Source organism: Salvelinus namaycush, chromosome 23 (assembly GCF_016432855.1).
Source record: "Salvelinus namaycush isolate Seneca chromosome 23, SaNama_1.0, whole genome shotgun sequence".
NCBI classification, from domain to species: Eukaryota; Metazoa; Chordata; class Actinopteri; order Salmoniformes; family Salmonidae; genus Salvelinus; species Salvelinus namaycush.
In genome coordinates, this window is record NC_052329.1 from 471,570 (window position 1) to 493,731 (window position 22,162).

General features: G+C 50.2%; 1 protein-coding gene across 1 annotated transcript in view; it reads right to left on the reverse strand.

Annotated features, from left to right (window-relative positions):
- The window catches only part of LOC120018012 (BRD4-interacting chromatin-remodeling complex-associated protein-like), a 53,004-nt gene that overhangs the window by 19,690 nt on the left and 11,152 nt on the right, over positions 1 to 22,162 (reverse strand). The window contains exons 2-6 of the mRNA XM_038960965.1: positions 18,990 to 19,035; positions 15,268 to 15,313; positions 13,590 to 13,655; positions 7,072 to 8,994; positions 2,550 to 2,693 (exon numbers count right to left, since the gene is read on the reverse strand). Of these exons, the coding sequence (XP_038816893.1) occupies positions 2,550 to 2,693; positions 7,072 to 8,994; positions 13,590 to 13,655; positions 15,268 to 15,313; positions 18,990 to 19,030 (2,220 nt within the window). The 5' untranslated portion in view covers positions 19,031 to 19,035. The remainder of the gene's footprint in view (positions 1 to 2,549; positions 2,694 to 7,071; positions 8,995 to 13,589; positions 13,656 to 15,267; positions 15,314 to 18,989; positions 19,036 to 22,162) is intronic.

Sequence of the window (22,162 nt, forward strand, 5' to 3'; positions counted from 1 at the left end):
TGGTGCAGGTCTACAATTTTGTTTCTGGTGTCCTTTGACAGCTCTTTGGTCTTGGCCATAGTGGAGTTTGGAGTGTGACTGTTTGAGGTTGTGGACAGGTGTCTTTTATACTGATAACAAGTTCAAACAGGTGCCATTAATACAGGTAACGAGTGGAGGACAGAGCAGCCTCTTAAAGAAGAAGTTACAGGTCTGTGAGAGCCAGAAATCTTGCTTGTTTGTAGGTGACCAAATACTTATTTTCCACCATAATTTGCAAATAAATTCATTAAAAATCCTACAATGTGATTTTCTGGATTTTATTTTCTCATTTTGTCTGTCATAGTTGAAGTGTACCTATGATGAAAATTACAGGCGTCTCATCTTTTTAAGTGGGAGAACTTGCACAATTGGTGGCTGACTAAATACTGTTTTGCCCCACTGTGGATACATTTGTACCCGTTTCCTCCAGCATCTTCACAAGGTCTTTTGCTGTTGTTCTGGGATTGATTTGCACTTTTCGCACCAAAGTACGTTCATCTCTAGGAGACAGAACGCGTCTCCTTCCTGAGCGGTATGACGGCTGCGTGGTCCCATGGTGTTTATACTTGCGTACTATTGTTTGTACAGATGAACGTGGAACCTTCATTGTAACAAAATGTGGAAATAAAGGGTTGTGAAGGCACTCATCATCATCATCATCATATCGTATGTGAAGTCTCGGGAAATTCCCTACTTTAAACACCCACAAACAAGATGAACTGAGATGGATTGGCATGGTGATTTAGAGAGGACACAAGATGAACTGAGATGGATTGGCATGGTGATTTAGAGAGGACACAAGATGAACTGAGATGGATTGGCATGGTGATTTAGAGAGGACACAAGATGAACTGAGATGGATTGGCATGGTGATTTAGAGAGGACACAAGATGAACTGAGATGGATTGGCATGGTGATTTAGAGAGGACACAAGATGAACTGAGATGGATTGGCATGGTGATTTAGAGAGGACACAAGATGAACTGAGATGGATTGGCATGGTGATTTAGAGAGGACACAAGATGAACTGAGATGGATTGGCATGGTGATTTAGAGAGGACACAAGATGAACTGAGATGGATTGGCATGGTGATTTAGAGAGGACACAAGATGAACTGAGATGGATTGGCATGGTGATTTAGAGAGGAAACAGATGAACTGAGATGGATTGGCATGGTGATTTAGAGAGGAAACAGAGATGGATTGGCATGGTGATTTAGAGAGGAAACAGATGAACTGAGATGGATTGGCATGGTGATTTAGAGAGGAAACAGAGATGGATTGGCATGGTGATTTAGAGAGGACACAAGATGAACTGAGATGGATTGGCATGGTGATTTAGAGAGGAAACAGAGATGGATTGGCATGGTGATTTAGAGAGGAAACAGATGGACTGAGATGGATTGGCATGGTGATTTAGAGAGGAAACAGAGATGGATTGGCATGGTGATTTAGAGAGGAGACAGATGGACTGAGATGGATTGGCATGGTGATTTAGAGAGGAAACAGAGATGGATTGGCATGGTGATTTAGAGAGGAAACAGAGATGGATTGGCATGGTGATTTAGAGAGGAAACAGATGGACTGAGATGGATTGGCATGGTGATTTAGAGAGGAAACAGAGATGGATTGGCATGGTGATTTAGAGAGGAAACAGAGATGGATTGGCATGGTGATTTAGAGAGGAAACAGATGGACTGAGATGGATTGGCATGGTGATTTAGAGAGGAAACAGAGATGGATTGGCATGGTGATTTAGAGAGGAAACAGATGGACTGAGATGGATTGGCATGGTGATTTAGAGAGGAAACAGATGGACTGAGATGGATTGGCATGGTGATTTAGAGAGGAAACAGAGATGGATTGGCATGGTGATTTAGAGAGGAAACAGAGATGGATTGGCATGGTGATTTAGAGAGGAAACAACTCTTTTTTTCAACTCTTAATGATCGGCTATGAAAAGCCAACTGAAAATTATTCATGATTATTATTTGACCATGCTTGTCACTTATGAACATTTTGAACATCTTGGCCATGTTCTGTTATAATCTCCACCCGGCACAGCCAGAAGAGGACTGGCCACCCCTCATAGCCTGGTTCCTCTCTAGGTTTCTTCCTAGGTTTTGGCCTTTCTAGGGAGTTTTTCCTAGCCACCGTGCTTCTACACCTGCATTACTAGCTGTTTGGGGTTTTAGGCTGGGTTTCTGTACAGCACTTCGAGATATTAGCTGATGTACGAAGGGCTATATAAAATAAACTTGATTGAAACAGAGATGGATTGGAATGGTGATTTAGAGAGGAAACAGATGGACTGAGATGGATTGGCATGGTGATTTAGAGAGGAAACAGAGGTGGATTGGCATGGTGATTTAGAGAGGAGACAACCACCAGGTCTATGGTCAGGATGAACTGAGATGGAAGGTACAGATGAGAAACACACAGAGATCTAGCTGGCGAACGAAAGCGAGACAGAGAGAGAAGCCTGCAGGTAAACACAACGTCCTGACGCAGAGTGGCTTGTTGTCTACCTGGTTTACCACTGCTGTCTCAGCTAATTGGCTGTCATGGCCCGAGGAGGCTTGGCCAAAGCTGCTGTTGCTGCTGACGATAACGGACGCTGGCACGCCCACTGACATAGTGGGGACGGGGTCATTCTCTGTCTGTCGCTGGTCCTGACATGAGCACATTACCAAGTCAGGGAGGGAGGGAGGAGGTAAGGAGAGAGGAAAGGAGAGTAAAATAGTAAAAAAAAGATTGGACAGTTCAGACCAGGGGACCAAGGCATCAGTCTTATCTAGTTGGTCATTGTTAACTGTTCACTTCAGATCAACAACACAATGTCAGCAAAGACAGGAGGTAGAGAGAACAGAGAGGCAGAGAGAGAAAGGCAGAGGGCAGAAGGTGGCAGAGAGCAGAGGGTGGGACGGAGTGTGCAGTGGTAGAGAGGAGAAGCGAGCAGAGGAGGGATGGAGCGCGCAGAGGAGAAGAGGAGATGCAAGGTGGAGAGGAGACGCAAGGTAGAGGTAGAGACGTAGAGGTAGTGACGTAGAGGTAGACACGTAGAGGTAGTGACGTAGAGGTAGAGAGGTAGAGACATAGAGAGGCAGAGACGTAGAGGCAGAGACGTAGAGGTAGAGACGTAGAGGTAGAGACGTAGAGGTAGTGAGGAAGAGACGTAGAGGTAGAGACGTAGAGGTAGAGAGGAAGAGACGTAGAGGTAGAGAGGTAGAGGTGGTGAGGAAGAGACGTAGAGGTAGAGACGTAGAGGTAGAGAGGAAGAGACGTAGAGGTAGTGAGGAAGAGACGTAGAGGTAGAGACGTAGAGGTAGAGACGTAGAGGTAGAGACGTAGAGGTGGTGAGGAAGAGACGTAGAGGTAAAGACGTAGAGGTAGAGACGTAGAGGTAGTGAGGAAGAGACGTAGAGGTAGAGACGTAGAGGTAGAGACGCAGAGGTAGAGACGCAGAGGTAGAGACGTAGAGGTAGAGACGTAGAGGTAGAGACGCAGAGGTAGAGACGCAGAGGTAGACGTAGAGGTAGAGACGTAGAGGTAGAGACAGAGGTAGAGGAAGAGACGTAGAGGTAGAGAGGAAGAGACGTAGAGGTAGAGACGTAGAGAGGTAGAGGTAGAGGCGTAGAGGTAGAGGTAGAGGCGTAGAGGTAGAGAGGAAGAGACGTAGATGTAGAGACGTAGAGGTAGTGAGGAAGAGACGTAGATGTAGAGACGTAGAGGTAGAGAGGAAGAGACGTAGAGGTAGAGACGTAGAGGTAGTGAGGAAGAGACGTAGAGGTAGAGACGTAGAGGTAGTGAGGAAGAGACGTAGAGGTAGAGACGTAGAGGTAGAGAGGAAGAGACGTAGAGGTAGAGAGGTAGAGGTGGTGAGGAAGAGACGTAGAGGTAGAGACGTAGAGGTAGAGAGGAAGAGACGTAGAGGTAGTGAGGAAGAGACGTAGAGGTAGAGACGTAGAGGTAGAGAGGAAGAGACGTAGAGGTAAAGACGTAGAGGTAGAGAGGAAGAGACGTAGAGACGTAGAGGTAGAGACGTAGAGGTAGAGACGTAGAGGTGGTGAGGAAGAGACGTAGAGGTAAAGACGTAGAGGTAGAGAGGAAGAGACGTAGAGACGTAGAGGTAGAGACGTAGAGGTAGAGACGTAGAGGTAGAGACGCAGAGGTAGAGACGTAGAGGTAGAGACGTAGAGGTAGAGACGCAGAGGTAGAGACATAGAGGTAGACGTAGAGGTAGAGACGTAGAGGTAGAGACAGAGGTAGAGGAAGAGACGTAGAGGTAGAGAGGAAGAGACGTAGAGGTAGAGACGTAGAGAGGTAGAGGTAGAGGCGTAGAGGTAGAGGCGTAGAGGTAGAGAGGTAGTGACGTAGAGGTAGAGACGTAGAGGTAGAGACAGAGAGGTAGAGACGTAGAGGTAGAGACGTAGAGGTAGAGAGGTAGAGACAGAGAGGTAGAGACGTAGAGGTAGAGAGGTAGAGAGGAAGAGACGTAGAGGTAGAGAGGTAGAGACAGAGAGGTAGAGACGTAGAGGTAGAGAGGTAGAGAGGAAGAGACGTAGAGGTAGAGAGGTAGAGGTAGAGACGTAGAGGTAGAGAGGAAGAGGTAGAGAGGAAGAGGTAGACACGTAGAGGAAGAGACGTAGAGGTAGAGAGGTAGAGACAGAGAGGTAGAGACCTAGAGGTATCGACGTAGAGACGCGGAGGTAGAGACGTAGAGGTAGAGACGTAGAGGTAGAGACGTAGAGGTAGAGACGTAGAGGTAGAGAGGAAGAGGTAGAGAGGAAGAGGTAGAGAGGAAGAGGTAGAGAGGAAGAGGTAGAGAGGAAGAGGTAGAGGTAGAGGTAGAGAGGAAGAGGTAGAGAGGTAGAGGTAGAGAGGAAGAGGTAGAGAGGTAGAGGTAGAGAGGAAGAGGTAGAGAGGTAGAGGTAGAGACGTAGAGGTCGAGACGTAGAGGTCGAGACGTAGAGGTAGAGAGGAAGCGACGTAGAGGTGTAGAGACGTAGAGGTAGAGATGTAGAGAGGAAGAGACAGAGGTAGACACGTAGAGGTAGAGACCTAGAGGTATCGACGTAGAGACGCGGAGGTAGAGACGTAGAGGTAGAGACGTAGAGGTAGAGACGTAGAGGTAGAGACGTAGAGGTAGAGACGTAGAGGTAGAGACGTAGAGGTAGAGACGTAGAGGTAGAGACGTAGAGGTAGAGACGTAGAGGTAGAGACGTAGAGGTAGAGACGTAGAGGTAGAGAGGCAGAGGTAGAGAGGCAGAGGTAGAGACGTAGAGGTAGAGACGTAGAGGTAGAGAGGAAGCGACGTAGAGGTGTAGAGACGTAGAGGTAGAGAGGAAGCGACGTAGAGGTGTAGAGACGTAGAGGTAGACAGACGTCGAAAGGTAGAGGTAGAGGTAAACGTAGAGACGTAGAGGTAGAGACGTAGAGACAGAGCCGAAGAGGTAGATGGGAAGAGACGTAGAGGTAGAGACGTAGAGAAGTAGATACAAAGAGGTAAAGAGGTAGACGTAAAGTTAGAGGTAGAGACGTAGAGGTAGAGAGGTAGAGACGTAGAGGTAGAGATGTAGAGGAAGAGACGTAGAGGTAGAGACGTAGAGGTAGTGACGTAGAGGTAGAAAGGAAGAGGTAGAGAGGAAGAGGTAGAGAGGAAAAGACGTAGAGGTAGAGACGTAGAGGTAGAGAGGTAGAGACTAGGAGGTAGAGACTAGGAGGTAGAGACGTAGAGGTAGAGAGGTAGAGACTTAGAGGTAGTGACGTAGAGGTCGAGAGGAAGAGGTAGAGAGGTAGAGGTAGAGAGGTAGACGTAAAGGTAGAGGTAGAGACGTAGAGGTAGAGAGGCAGAGGTAGAGACGCAGAGGTAGAGAGGCAGAGGTAGAGACGCAGAGGTAGAGGCAGAGGTAGAGACGCAGAGGTAGAGACGCAGAGGTAGAGACGCAGAGGTAGAGACGCAGAGGCAGAGAGGAAGAGGTAGAGAGGCAGAGGTAGAGAGGCAGAGGTAGAGACGCAGAGGTAGAGAGGTAGAGACGTAGAGGTAGAGACGTAGAGGTAGAGACGTAGAGGTAGAGACGTAGAGGTAGAGACGTAGAGGTAGAGACGTAGAGGTAGAGACGTAGAGGTAGAGACGCAGAGGTAGAGACGCAGAGGTAGAGACGTAGAGGTGTAGAGGTAGAGAGAGCGCGCGGGGAGAGGCAGAGGGAGAGAGAGCGTGGGGAGAGGCAGAGGGAGAGAGAGCGTGGGGAGAGGCAGAGGGAGAGAGAGCACGGGGAGAGGCAGCGAGAGAGAGAGCGTGGGGAGAGGCAGCGAGAGAGAGAGCGTGGGGAGAGGCAGCGAGAGAGAGAGCGTGGGGAGAGGCAGCGAGAGAGAGAGCGTGGGGAGAGGCAGCGAGAGAGAGAGCACGGGGAGAGGCAGAGGGAGAGAGAGCACAGGGAGAGGCAGAGGGAGAGAGAGCGTGGGGAGAGGCAGAGGGAGAGAGAGCGTGGGGAGAGGCAGAGGGAGAGAGAGCACGGGGAGAGGCAGCGAGAGAGAGCGTGGGGAGAGGCAGTGAGAGAGAGAGCGTGGGGAGAGGCAGAGGGAGAGAGAGCGTGGGGAGAGGCAGAGGGAGAGAGAGCACGGGGAGAGGCAGCGAGAGAGAGAGCGTGGGGAGAGGCAGAGGGAGAGAGAGCACGGGGAGAGGCAGAGAGAGAGAGAGCACGGGGAGAGGCAGAGAAGAGGCAGAGAGAGAGCACGGGGGGAGGGAGAGAGAGAGAGAGCGTGGGGAGAGGCAGAGAGAGAGAGCGGGGAGAGGCAGAGAGAGAGAGCGTGGGGAGAGGCAGAGAAGAGGCAGAGAGAGAGCACGGGGAGAGGCAGAGAAGAGGCAGAGAGAGAGCACGGGGGGAGGGAGAGAGAGAGAGAGCGTGGGGAGAGGCAGAGAGAGAGAGCGGGGAGAGGCAGAGAGAGAGAGCGTGGGGAGAGGCAGAGAAGAGGCAGAGAGAGAGCACGGGGAGAGGTAGAGAAGAGGCAGAGAGAGCGCGGGGAGGAATACTGGGGAGGCATACTGACCTGCTGGAGGAACATCTGGAGTTGTTCCTGGCTGAGGATCATGCTGGAGCCCTGGTGGCCTGTGAAGAGCACCCTGCTCCCAGGGCTGTGCTGCTGGGCTAGGTGTGGGACCAGTGTGGTGGACACAGATAAGGCCGGAGAGGAGGAGGGGACAGACATGGCCATGGAGACAGAGGGCCCAGCTTGCATAGAGAGGATGGAGGAGGGCTGAGGGGCTTGTCCAGGGTGGGCTGCTTGGTCTGTAGAACTCCCCAGCATCGGCACACTCCCCCCAGGCTGGCCCTGTGCAATGGCAGCAGCCCCACCCACCCCGCTGCTGGGAACGCCCCCTGGCTGTGGCTGCAGAGCGGGCTGCAGGCTGACAGCAGGACTCAACCCTTCTACCTGGCTCAGCATGGTCAGGGAGTTGTGCAAGGGCATGCCCTGCATCACTGTGTGGGCCTGGTGGCCCGTGACTGGGTGGCTCTGGCTCTGGGAGAGGGTGACAGGCATCTGGAAGAGCTGATGTCCCACCCCCATCTGGCCCGGCTGCAGCTGGATGTGGCCCTGGAGCAGAGGGTGGCCCTGAGATGTCAGCACCTGGCCCAGGTTGATGTTCTGGTGCTGAGCCAGGATCTGGTTGGCTATCAGCTGGCCCCCAGGCCCCCGGGAGGTGATGATGTGGCCCCCAGGGTGCTGCGTGAGGATCTGACCCCCGGCTAGCTGCTGCGGCAAGAGGAACTGGTGGTTCTGCCCCCCCAGCATGATGCTGCCGGGCTGGTTGAGCAGATGGACACTGAGCGCTTTCCCAGAGGGGTGGTGAGCTGTCTGCTGTTTGAACAGTGCCTGCTGGGAAACCCCTGCCTGAGAGGTCAGGACCACGTTAGAGCCAGGCTTGCCTGTCAGGAAGGCTACATTCTGGGCAGCGGAGACAGGGACCTGACCTCCAAGAGCCTTGTTGCCATCGTTCTGGAGGGTGTGGGTCTGCTGCTGTTTGAACAGTTTGGGCTGGATGGCTGCGCCCCCCTGAGGGGGTTTGGGCTGGATGGGGGTCGGGGTTCGCTGGATGATCAGGTTCTGCATGACCTGTCCTTGGGGATGGTTCTGTTGACCCATGCTTCCAGCAGCAGCGATGGTGCTACTGTTACTGTTAGTGCACAACGCCGGGCCGTTTAAAACTGGAGATCCCAGAGTAGCTTTGCCCCCTTGGATCAGAAGTCCCCCTCCCAGTCCGCCCTGCCCACCTGCCCCCTGTGCCTCGGGGCCAGGCTGGTGCAGCTGGTATCCTCCCATACCCTTGGCCAGGATGGGCTGTCCTGATTGGTTCATAGTCATCACAGTGGGCTGGCCCATCACCTGTATCTGTCCCAGTCCCAGGTGTCCTGACTGACAGCCGTTTGGTAGAGCCTGGAGGGAGGTGATTGGCTGAAGGGTGACGTTACCCAGGCCTGCCACCTGCTGCATGAACGGCTGCATACTGATGGTCTGGGCCTTGTTCATGACCTGGGGCCCAAACTCCAGGCCCTGTTGGGCCAGCACCGAGCCCAGCATGTCAGCTGTGGCCTGGGGAGGGGTGGCAGAGGAGTCTGGAGCTCCATGGAAGATGGGGAGCCCCACCCCCACAGCGGTCCCTCCAGGCCCAGTCAGGCTGTCTGTACAGGGCAGGGTCTGGACCACCTGAGTCAGGCCTGGCATGGTGAGGTCGAAGGAGCCCAGGTCCAGCTCTGCCTCAGCCTCCTGCAGGCTCTGCTCTGTAATGTTAGCCTCCGCCAGGCTCTGCTGCAGGATGTCACATGGCTCCATGGTGTTGCTACCGCTACCGCCCGGCGACCCGCCCAGGATGACATCATCTTCCAGGAAGTCCAGGTCCACACTGACCCGGGGCAAGACTGGCTGCTCATTGGACGGCAGCTGGACTGGGGGCAGGACCTCTGGAATGTGGCACTATGAGAGAAGAGGGAGAAGGTCTGTGATGGAGGATGAGAGAGGTCTGTGATGGAGGACAAAAAGAAGAGAGAAGAAGAGAGTGAAGGTCTGTGATGGAGGACGAAAAGAAGGTCTGTGATGGAGGACGAGAGAGAAGAGAGAAGAAGAGAGTGAAGGTCTGTGCCGGAGGACAAAAAGAAGAGTGAAAAGGTCCGTGCCGGTGGACAGGAAGAGAAAAGGTCCGTGCCGGTGGACAGGAAGAGAAAAGGTCCGTGCCGGAGAACAGGAAGAGAAAAGGTCCGTGCCGGAGAACAGGAAGAGAAAAGGTCCGTGCCGGAGGACAGGAAGAGAAAAGGTCCGTGCCGGTGGACAGGAAGAGAAAAGGTCCGTGCCGGAGGACAGGAAGAGAAGCGGTCCGTGCCGGAGGACGAGGAGAAGCGGTCCGTGCCGGAGGACGAGGAGAAGCGGTCCGTGCCGGAGGACGAGGAGAAGCGGTCCGTGCCGGAGGACGAGGAGAAGCGATCTCTGACGGAGGACGAGGAGAAGCGATCTCTGACGGAGGACGAGGAGAAGCGATCTCTGACGGAGGACGGGGAGAAGCGATCTCTGACGGAGGACGAGGAGAAGCGATCTCTGACGGAGGACGAGGAGAAGCGATCTCTGACGGAGGACGAGGAGAAGCGATCTCTGACGGAGGACGAGGAGAAGCGATCTCTGACGGAGGACGAGGAGAAGCGATCTCTGACGGAGGACGAGGAGAAGCGATCTCTGACGGAGGACGAGGAGAAGCGATTTCTGACGGAGGACGAGGAGAAGCGATCTCTGACGGAGGGACGAGGAGAAGCGATCTCTGACGGAGGGACGAGGAGAAGCGATCTCTGACGGAGGGACGAGGAGAAGCGATCTCTGACGGAGGACGAGGAGAAGCGATCTCTGACGGAGGACGAGGAGAAGCGATCTCTGACGGAGGGACGAGGAGAAGCGATCTCTGACGGAGGGACGAGGAGAAGCGATCTCTGACGGAGGGACGAGGAGAAGCGATCTCTGACGGAGGGACGAGGAGAAGCGATCTCTGACGGAGGGACGAGGAGAAGCGATCTCTGACGGAGGGACGAGGAGAAGCGATCTCTGACGGAGGGACGAGGAGAAGCGATCTCTGACGGAGGGACGAGGAGAAGCGATCTCTGACGGAGGGACGAGGAGAAGCGATCTCTGACGGAGGGACGAGGAGAAGCGATCTCTGACGGAGGGACGAGGAGAAGCGATCTCTGACGGCGGGACGAGGAGAAGCGATCTCTGACGGAGGACGAGGAGAAGCGATCTCTGACGGAGGACGAGGAGAAGCGATCTCTGACGGAGGACGAGGAGAAGCGATCTCTGACGGAGGACGAGGAGAAGCGATCTCTGACGGAGGACGAGGAGAAGCGATCTCTGACGGAGGACGAGGGGAAGCGATCTCTGACGGAGGACGAGGAGAAGCGATCTCTGACGGAGGACGAGGAGAAGCGATCTCTGACGGAGGACGAGGAGAAGCGATCTCTGACGGAGGACGAGGAGAAGCGATTTCTGACGGAGGAGAAGCGATCTCTGACGGAGGGACGAGGAGAAGCGATCTCTGACGGAGGGACGAGGAGAAGCGATCTCTGACGGAGGGACGAGGAGAAGCGATCTCTGACGGAGGGACGAGGAGAAGCGATCTCTGACGGAGGGACGAGGAGAAGCGATCTCTGACGGAGGGACGAGGAGAAGCGATCTCTGACGGAGGACGAGGAGAAGCGATCTCTGACGGAGGACGAGGAGAAGCGATCTCTGACGGAGGGACGAGGAGAAGCGATCTCTGACGGAGGGACGAGGAGAAGCGATCTCTGACGGAGAACAAGGGATCTCTGACGGAGAACAAGGGATCTCTGACGGAGAACAAGGGATCTCTGACGGAGAACAAGGGATCTCTGACGGAGAACAAGGGATCTCTGACGGAGAACAAGGGATCTCTGACGGAGAACAAGGGATCTCTGACGGAGAACAAGGGATCTCTGACGGAGAACAAGGAGGAGAAGCGATCTCTGACGGAGAACAAGGAGGAGAAGCGATCTCTGACGGAGAACAAGGAGGAGAAGCGATCTCTGACGGAGAACAAGGAGGAGAAGCGATCTCTGACGGAGAACAAGGAGGAGAAGCGATCTCTGACGGAGAACAAGGAGGAGAAGCGATCTCTGACGGAGAACAAGGAGGAGAAGCGATCTCTGACGGAGAACAAGGAGGAGAAGCGATCTCTGAAGGGGGACGAGGAGAAGCGATCTCTGACGGAGGACGAGGAGAAGCGATCTCTGACGGAGGACGAGGAGAAGCGATCTCTGACGGAGGACGAGGAGAAGCGATCTCAGACGGAGAACAAGGAGGAGAAGCGATCTCTGACGGAGAACAAGGAGGAGAAGCGATCTCTGACGGAGAACAAGGAGGAGAAGCGATCTCTGACGGAGAACAAGGAGGAGAAGCGATCTCTGACGGAGAACAAGGAGGAGAAGCGATCTCTGACGGAGAACAAGGAGGAGAAGCGATCTCTGACGGAGAACAAGGAGGAGAAGCGATCTCTGACGGAGAACAAGGAGGAGAAGCGATCTCTGACGGAGAACAAGGAGGAGAAGCGATCTCTGACGGAGAACAAGGAGGAGAAGCGATCTCTGACGGAGAACAAGGAGGAGAAGCAATCTCTGACGGAGGACGAGAACAAGGAGGAGAAGCGATCTCTGACGGAGGACGAGAACAAGGAGGAGAAGCGATCTCTGACGAGGACGAGAACAAGGAGGAGAAGCGATCTCTGACGAGGACGAGAACAAGGAGAAGATCTGTGATGGAGGACGAGAACAAGAAGGAGAAGCGATCTCTGACGGAGAACAAGGAGGAGAAGCGATCTCTGACGGAGAACAAGGAGGAGAAGCGATCTCTGAAGGGGGACGAGGAGAAGCGATCTCTGAAGGGGGACGAGGAGAAGCGATCTCTGACGGAGGACGAGGAGAAGCGATCTCTGACGGAGGACGAGGAGAAGCGATCTCAGACGGAGAACAAGGAGGAGAAGCGATCTCTGACGGAGAACAAGGAGGAGAAGCGATCTCTGACGGAGAACAAGGAGGAGAAGCGATCTCTGACGGAGAACAAGGAGGAGAAGCGATCTCTGACGGAGAACAAGGAGGAGAAGCGATCTCTGACGGAGAACAAGGAGGAGAAGCGATCTCTGACGGAGAACAAGGAGGAGAAGCGATCTCTGACGGAGAACAAGGAGGAGAAGCAATCTCTGACGGAGGACGAGAACAAGGAGGAGAAGCGATCTGACGGAGGACGAGAACAAGGAGGAGAAGCGATCTCTGACGGAGGACGAGAACAAGGAGGAGAAGCGATCTCTGACGAGGACGAGAACAAGGAGGAGAAGCGATCTCTGACGAGGACGAGAACAAGAAGGAGAAGATCTGTGATGGAGGACGAGAACAAGAAGGAGAAGATCTGTGATGGAGGACGAGAACAAGAAGGAGAAGATCTGTAATGGAGGACGAGGAGAAGAGAGGTCTGTGAAGGAGGACGAGAAGAGAGGTCTGTGAATAAGAACGAGAATAAGAGAGAAGGTCTGATGGAGGACGAGAAGAGAGAAGATCTGTGATGAGGATGAGGAGAAGAGAGAAGGTCTAATGGAGGATGAGAAGAGAGAAAGTCTATGAGGTCTAGAAGGAGACAGTCTGTGATGGCGGACGAGAAGAAGAGGGAGAAGGTATGTGATGAGGACGAACAGATGAGAGAAGGTCTGTGATGAAGAAGAAGAAGAAGAAGAGAGATGGTCTGAAGGAGAACGGGAAGAAGAGAGATCTGATGGAGGGCGAGAAGAAGAGGGAGAAGGTCTGAAGGAGAACGAGAAAAGAGAGGTCTGATGAGGACAAGAGAAAGAAGGTCTGGTGGAAGACGAGAAGAGAGAGAAGGTCTGTGATGGAGGACGAGAATAGAGAGAAGGTCTGAAATGAGATTAAGAGATGTCGGATGGAAGACGAGAAGAAGAGAGGTCTGATGTAGAACAAGAAGAAGAAAGAGAACGTGATGGAGGACGAGAAGAGAAAAGGTCTGTGAAGGAGGACGAGAAGAGGAGAGAGAAGGTCTGATGAAGACGAGAACAAGATGGAGAAGGTCTGAAGGAGGACGAGAACAAGAGAGATAAGGTCTGTGATGGAGGACGAGAAGAGGGAGGTCTGTGAAGAAGAACGAGAATAAGAGGTCTGTGATGGAGGACGAGAAGGAGAGAGAAGGTCTGTAATTAGGATGAGAGGAGAGAAGGTATGTGATGGAGGACAAGGAGAAGAGAGAAGATCTGATGAGGACGATGAGAAGAGGGAGAAGGTCTGTGATGGAGGTAATGAAGCAAAGCGATGAGGAGAACCGAGTAGAGAAGGAAGGGGTTGACACAGGCTTCAATCGTGGAGATGTTGACCAGAAAGGCCCTCCTAGACCACTATAGTGTTAGGCCTCCCAGCCAGTGGGAGGAAGTGTGAGGTGACATGATGGGAGACTTGCATGCTACATGTACATGTACGAATGGAAACAGGAGGGTCAGAGGTTAGAGGGCCTTTACTCACCCCAGCACCAGAGAAGAAAGAGCTGGAGGGATCGCTCGAGCCATCCAATAGGTCGTCATTGTCCAGCTAGACAGACAGAACGACAGACAAAGCCAGGACAGAGGGGAAACAGAACGGCAGACAAACAGGCCAGGACAGAGGGGAAACAGAACGACAGACAAAGCCAGGACAGAAGGGAAACAGAACGACAGACAAACAGGCCAGAGGGAGACGCACCCCACAAGGACAGAGAGCGAGAGAGCCGGGCAGACAGAGAGCGAGAGAGCCGGGCAGACAGAGAGCGAGAGAGCCGGGCAGACAGAGAGCGAGAGAGCCGGGCAGACAGAGAGCGAGAGAGCCAGGCAGACAGAGAGCGAGAGAGCCGGGCAGACAGAGAGCGAGAGAGCCGGGCAGACAGAGAGCGAGAGAGCCGGGCAGACCCACCAGTGACCCAGGATTGAGGAGGGGCAGCAAAGTGGTTTAGAGGTGAGAGGGACAGAAAGGAAGGAACAAACAGAATCAGAAGAGGGCTTACGTTAGATTAGTACTGGTCATTGTGGATTAATAAAGTGAAAAGACACAGTTGAAATCCTAAAGATCCCTCACATATAGATCCCTCATGAAGCAAGAAACCACAAGCAGCAGCAAAGCCCATTGAAACAGAAACACACACATCCCTTTAGATAAGCATATGAGATGTGTGTGCAGTAGTCAGTGAACTTGTTGAACTTAATGGTCACTTTGTCTCCATGCTCAACAGAAGTAGAGGTTATCTGGTGCCAGTAAGTCAACCGCGTCCGTCCTCAGTGCGTCAGGTCAACCGCGTCCGTCCTCAGTGCGTCAGGTCAACCGCGTCCGTCCTCAGTGCGTCAGGTCAACCGCGTCCGTCCTCAGTGCGTCAGGTCAACCGCGTCCGTCCTCAGTGCGTCAGGTCAACCGCGTCCGTCCTCAGTGCGTCAGGTCAACCGCGTCCGTCCTCAGTGCGTCAGGTCAACCGCGTCCGTCCTCAGTGCGTCAGGTCAACCGCGTCCGTCCTCAGTGCGGCAGGTCAAATCGCGTCCGTCCTCAGTGCGGCAGGTCAAATCGCGTCCGTCCTCAGTGCGGCAGGTCAACCGCGTCCGTCCTCAGTGCGTCAGGTCAACCGCGTCCGTCCTCAGTGCGTCAGGTCAAATTGCGTCCGTCCTCAGTGCGTCAGGTCAAATTGCGTCCGTCCTCAGTGCGTCAGGTCAACCGCGTCCGTCCTCAGCGCGTCAGGTCAACCGCGTCCGTCCTCAGCGCGTCAGGTCAACCGCGTCCGTCCTCAGCGCGTCAGGTCAACCGCGTCCGTCCTCAGCGCGTCAGGTCAACCGCGTCCGTCCTCAGCGCGTCAGGTCAAATCGCGTCCGTCCTCAGCGCGTCAGGTCAAATCGCGTCCGTCCTCAGCGCGTCAGGTCAACCGCGTCCGTCCTCAGCGCGTCAGGTCAACCGCGTCCGTCCTCAGCGCGTCAGGTCAACCGCGTCCGTCCTCAGTGCGTCAGGTCAACCGCGTCCGTCCTCAGTGCGTCAGGTCAACCGCGTCCGTCCTCAGTGCGTCAGGTCAACCGCGTCCGTCCTCAGTGCGTCAGGTCAACTGCTATGAAATAATCCAGCTAACTCCTTAGTTTGGTAAGTACAATAGAGGCATCATAACCATCCTTGCAGTGAAATAGCAGCCACTTACATGGGTGTCTAATCCATGAAGAAAATCGTTTAGCGCTTCTGGGTCACTGTGAAGAGAGGAACATCGGTCAGACAAACATTACTCACTGAGGTCACGTCTACAGTGCCTTTAGAAAGTATTCATACCAAACAAACTCACTGAGGTCAATAACCCTAACCCCCAACCCCAACCCTAACCCCTAACCCCCAACCCCCAACCCTAACCCTAACCCCTAACCCCTAACCTTCAGAAAGTATTCATACCAAACATTACTCACTGAGGTCAATAACCCTAACCCCTAACCCTAACCCCTAACCCTACCCCCTAACCCCTAAGTATTCATACCAAACATTACTCACTGAGGTCAATAACCCTAACCCCTGACCCTAACCCCTACCCCCAACCCCTAACCCTAACCCCTAACCCTAACCCCTAACCTTCAGAAAGTATTCATACCAAACATTACTCACTGAGGTCAATAACCCTAACCCCTAACCCTAACCCCTAACCCTACCCCCTAACCCTAACCCCTAACCCCTAACCTTCAGAAAGTATTCATACCAAACATTACTCACTGAGGTCAATAACCCTAACCCCTAACCCTAAACCCCTAACCCCCAACCCCTAACCCTAAACCCCTAACCCCTAACCCTAACCCTACCCCCTAACCCAACCCCCAAACCCTACAACCCTAACCCTACCCCCTAACCCCTAACCCTAACCCCTAACCCTAACCCCCTACCCCTAACCTCTAACCCCTAACCTCTAACCCCTAACCTCTAACCCCTAACCTCTAAACCCTAACCCCTAACCCCTAACCCTAACCTCTAACCCCTAACCCTAACCCCTAACCTCTAACCCCCAACCCCCTAACCCTACCCCTAACCCTAACCCCCTAACCCCTAACCCCTAACCCTACCCCCTAACCCTACAACCCTAACCCTACCCCCTAACCCCCAACCCTAACCCCTAACCCTACCCCCAACCCCTACCCCCTAACCTCTAAACCCTAACCCCCAACCCCTAACCCTAAACCCCTAACCCCTAACCCAACCCCCTAACCCTAACCCCTAACCCTACCCCCTAACCCCCTAACCCTAACCCCTACCCCCTAACCCTACCCCCTAACCCTACCCCTAACCTCTAACCCCTAACCTCTAACCCCTGACCTCTAACCCCTAAACCCTGACCTCTAACCCCTAACCCCTGACCTCTAACCCCTAACCTCTAACCCCTAACCCTAACCCCCGAACCCTACCCCCAACCCCTAACCCCTAACCCTAACCCCCTAACCCTACCCCTAACCCTACCCCCTCCCCCTAACCCTAACCCTACCCCCTAACCCTACCCCTAACCCCTAACCTCTAACCCCTAACCTCTAACCCCTAACCCCTAACCTCTAAACCCTAACCTCTAACCCCTAACCTCTAACCCCTAACCTCTAACCCCTAACCTCTAACCCCTAACCTCTAACCCCTAACCCCAACCCTAACCCCTAACCCCAACCCTTAACCCCAACCCTTAACCCCTAACCTCTAACCCTAACCTCTAACCCCTAACCTCTAACCCCTAACCCTAACCCCTAACCTCTAACCCTAACCTCTAACCCTAACCTCTAAACCCTGACCTCTAACCCCTGACCTCTAACCCCCGACCCCTAACCCCTAACCCCTAACCTCTAACCTCTAACCTCTAACCTCTAACCCCTAACCCCTAACCCCTAACCTCTAACCCCTAACCTCTAACCCCTAACCTCTAACCCCTAACCTCTAACCCCTAACCTCTAACCCCTAACCCCTAACCCTTCAGACCACTTGACTTATTACACATTTTGTTGTGTTACAAGCTGATTTACATAATTATATATATTATTATATAGTATTATAGTATTCACACCCCCGAGTCAATACATGTAGAATCATCTTTGATTACAGCTGGGGGTCGTTCTGGGTACGTCTCTAAGAGCTTACCACACCTGGACTGTACAATATTTACATTCACATTTGACATTTCAGTCATTTACCAGACGCTCTTAACCAGAGCAATTAGGGTGAAATGCCTTGCTCAAGGGCACAATGACAGATTTTTCACCTAGTCTGCTCAGGGATTCAACCAGCGACCTTTAGTTTACTGGCCTAACGCTCTTAATCTGGGCGGCTAGACTACCTGCCTGTGGGGTACTTTAGTTTACTGGCCTAACGCTCTTAATCTGGGCGGCTAGACTACCTGCCGCCCAGATATTCCCATTACTATTTTCAAAAATCCTCAAACTCTGTCAAATTAGTTGTTGATCATTGCTAGAAAACCATTTTTAAGTCTTGTCATAGATTTTCAAGTAGATTTAAGTCCAAACTGTAACTCGGCCATTCACTGTCTTCTTGGTAGGCAACTCCAGTGTAGACTTGGCCTGTGTTTTAGGTTATTGTCCTGCTGAAAGGTGAATTCATCTCCCAGTGTCTGGTGGAAAGCAGACTGAACCAGGTTTTCCTCTAGGATTTTGCCTGTGTTTTAGGTTATTGTCCTGCTGAAAGGTGAATTCATCTCCCAGTGTCTGGTGGAAAGCAGACTGAACCAGGTTTTCCTCGAGGATTTTGCCTGTGCTTAGCTCTATTCCGTTTCTTTTTACAATCATAACGATAACATGATGCAGTCACCACCATGCTTGACAATATGGTAGTCACATTTTGTATTCAGGACATGAAGTGAATTTCTTTGCCACATATTTTGCAGTATTGCTTTAGTGCCTTGTTGTAAACAGGATGCATGTTTTGGAATATTTGTATTCTGTACAGGCTTCCTTCTCTTCACTGTGTCAATTAAATTAGTATTGTGGAGTAACTACAATGTTGTTGATCCATCCTCAGTTTCCTATCACAGTCGTTCAACTCTGACTCCGTAACCATTGGCCTCATGGTTAAATCCCTGACTGGTTTCCTTACTCTCACCTTTGCAGTGACTGGGTGTATTGATACACCATCCAAAGTGTAATTAATAACTTCACCATGCTCACAGGGATATTCAATATCTGCTATTTTTTAGGTGCCCTTCTTTGTGAGGTGTTGGAAAACCTCCCTGGTCTTTGTGGTTGAATCTGTGTTTGAAATTCACTGCTCGACTGAGGGACCTTACAGATAATGGTATGTGTTGGATACAGAGACGAGGTAGTCATTCAGACATCATGTTAAACACTGTTATTTCACACAGAGTGAGTCCATGCAACTTATTATGTGACTTGTTAAGCACATTTTTACTCCTGAACTGATTTAGGGTTGCCGTAACAAAGGGGTTGAATACTAATTGACTCGACATTTTTTATTAATTTGTAAAAAATAAAAACAATTCCACTTTGACAAGATGGGGTACTGTGTGTAGTCCAATGACACAACATCTCAATGTAATCCATTATAACATTTAGGGTCTAACAACCAAATGTGGAAAAAGTCAAGGGGTGTGAATACTTTCTGAAGTCATTTTATATATATATTTTTTTTTTAACTAGGCAAGTCAGTTAAGAACAAATTCTTATTTACAATGACGGCCTACCGGGGAACAGTGGGTTAACTGCCTTGTTCAGGGACAGAAGGACAGATTTTTACCTTGTCAGCTCGGGGATTCGATCCAACAACCTTTCGGTGTGAACCAATGTCTTGGCCAGATATACTAGATGGTGTGTAGTGTGGATATTAGAACATAATCAATACTTTGAAGAGGATAAACGTATAACAGCTTGGATATGAACTCACCAAATGACATCTAGCAGGCACCTGCCATCTTCATCGTCCATGTCAACTGAAAACACATTAACATCCCCAACAATATTTAGTTCATTACATCAATCATTATATTCACCACCCGTATACATAGAGGTTCTTCAAACAATTTCCTTCAGAGTATCTATTCAGATAGTGGTAAACAGACTGATGACAGTACTGCCCGTCTATTGGGGGGAGACGGGGAAGTCACTGCAGTGTAACTCTGTATAAAGTGGTAGGCTATACATCATATCAAACAGTTTGTGTAATACTTTTGGCAAACAAACATAGTTTCAACAAGAGGTGTATATGGGACACAAAGATTCTATCAACTATAAACACACACTATCTAACTATATATACACACACTATCTATATAGCTAGCTTTAAGCACCAGCTGTCAGAGCAGCTCACAGATCACTGCACCTGTACATAGCCCATCTGTACACAGCCCATCTGTAAATAGCCCATCTAATCTATCTCATCCCCATACTGTATTTATTTATTTATCTTGCTCCTGCACCCCAGCATCTCTACTTGCATATTCATCTTCTGCACATCAATCACTCCAGTATTTAATTGGTCAATTGTAATTACTTCGCCACCATGGACTATTTATTGCCTTACCTCTCTTATCCTACCTCATTTGCACACACTGTATATATACTTTTTCTACTGTATGTTTGTTTATTCCAGGTGTAACTCTGTGTTGTTGTATGTGTCGAACTGCTTTGCTTTATTCTTGGCCAGGTCACAGTTGTAAATGAGAACTTGTTCTCAACTAGCCTACCTGGTTAAATAAAATGGAAATAAAAAATAAAAATAAATAAAAATATCTGTCTATATATATAACTATCAACCATACAGTTGAAGTCGGAAGTTTACATACACATTAGCCAAATACGTTTAAACTTTCACAATTTCTGACATTTAATCTGAGTAAAAATTCCCTGTCTTAGGTCAGTTAGGATCACCACTTTATTTTAAGAATGTGAAATGTCAGAATAATAGTAGAGAGAATGATTTATTTCAGCTTTTTAATTCTTTCATCACATTCCTAGTGGGTCATAAGTTTACATACACTCAATTAGTATTTGGTAGCATTGCCTTTAAATTGTTTTACTTGGGTCAAACGTTTCGGGTAGCCTTCCACAAGCTTCCCACAATAAGTTGGGTGAATTTGGGCCCATTCCTCCTGACAGAGCTGGTGTAACTGAGTCAGGTTTGTAGGCCTCCTTGCTCGCACACGCTTTTTCAGTTCCGCCCACAAATTTTCTATAGGATTGAGGTCAGGGCTTTGTGATGGCCATTCCAATACCTTGACTTTGTTGTCCTTAAGCCATTTTGCCACAACTTTGGAAGCATGCTTGGGGTCATTGTCCATTTGGAAGACCCATTTGCAACCAAGCTTTAACTTCCTGACTGGTGTCTTGAGATGTTGCTTCAATATATCCACATCATTTTCCTATGTCATGATGCCATCTATTTTATGAAGTGCACCAGTCCCTTCTGCAGCAAAGCACCCCCACAACATGATGCTGCCACCCCCGTGCTTCACGGTTGGGATGGTGTTCTTCGGCTTGCAAGCATCCACCTTTTTCGTCTAAACATAACGATGGTCATTATGGCCAAACAGTTCTATTTGTGTTTCATCAGAAGAGAGGACATTTCTCCAAAGAGTACAATCTTTGTCCCCATGTGCGGTTGCAAACCGTAGTCTGGCTTTCTTTTTTTCCCTCTACTATTATTCTGACGTTTCACATTCTTAAAATAAAGTGGTGATCCTAACTGACCTGAGACAGGGAATTTTGACGAGGATTAAATGTCAGGAATTGTTTAAAACTAAGGTGTATGTAAACTTCCAACTTCAACTGTACATACATGCATGCATAAATACACACACACACAACTATAGACAATCTACATATACACTACTGATCAAAAGTTTGGGGTCACTTAGAACTGTCCTTGTTTGTGAAAGAAAAGCACATTTTTTGTCCCTTAAAATAACATCAAATTCATCAGAAATACAGTTTAGACATTGTTAATGTTGTAAATGACTATTGTAGCTGGAAACGGCTGATTTCTTTATGGAATATCTATATAGGCGAACAGAGGCCCATTATCAGCAACCATCACTCCTGTGTTCCAATGGCACGTGTGGCAGATGAATCAGAATTAGTTGGGTAACATAGATAATTACGATTTTTTATTTATATAATATGCTTGTGAGAAGTTGCACTTTTCCCTCAGCTAGGACTCAGTCACTTGGGGCCCAGAGAGGGGAGAGGTCAGGCTTGTCTTTCACATGTCCCTGGTGCTATGCAGAATATCAGAAAGGGAAGAGGACAGAATGGAACATGGTCTTCATATGTGAATGTGTCTTTACCTATTCTTAAACCATGTGAAGGGATGGCGTGATTAATGGGGAACCAATTACTTGTCTCAACAATGTCTGTGCGCTTATCCTGGGATAGTGTATGACCTAGAGGCTCACTCCCCTCAGTGAGCTTGACCAGGAGTGGGGTCAAGAGGGGGTTTACTTGAGATGGGAGTATCTAGAGTTGACAATTGAGTTATGCCTTGGATGAGGTAATGTTTTTGTACTATGAAGTACCAGGAACGAGATTAGAACCTCGTTTTAGAGACCAAACTGAGCGATAATTTATAGCTAATGCTATCTGGCTAAAGGATACTCCTTTCTCAAGTAAATGTCCCTTTGTGAAGAGTTCCTAAAATCTGTGGTTCGTCATGTAAGTTGAGAGGCGTATCTTGGCTATAAAAGATCTTTGTATTTTTCTGTAGTCACTCTCAAAATTCATTATAGATAGTGAATTGTTGAAAGTCAAAGGCTAAAGCTTAAAGCTCATTAAAGATGTAGTTTAAGTATAACTCTGACTCTGTGTGAAGTTTGTCTCTCTCTCTCTTCATTTGGTAATACAGAAAAATGCCACCACACGTTGTGTTCGCTAATCCAAGTTGATCATTTTAAAAGGCTAATTGATCATTAGAAAACCTTTTTGCAATTATGTTAGCATTGAAAACTGTTGTTCTGATTAAAGAAGCAATAAAACTTCCCTTCTTTAGACTAGTTGAGTATCTGGAGCGTCAGCATTTGTGGGTTCGATTGCAGGCTCAAAATAGCCAGAAACAAAGAACTTTCT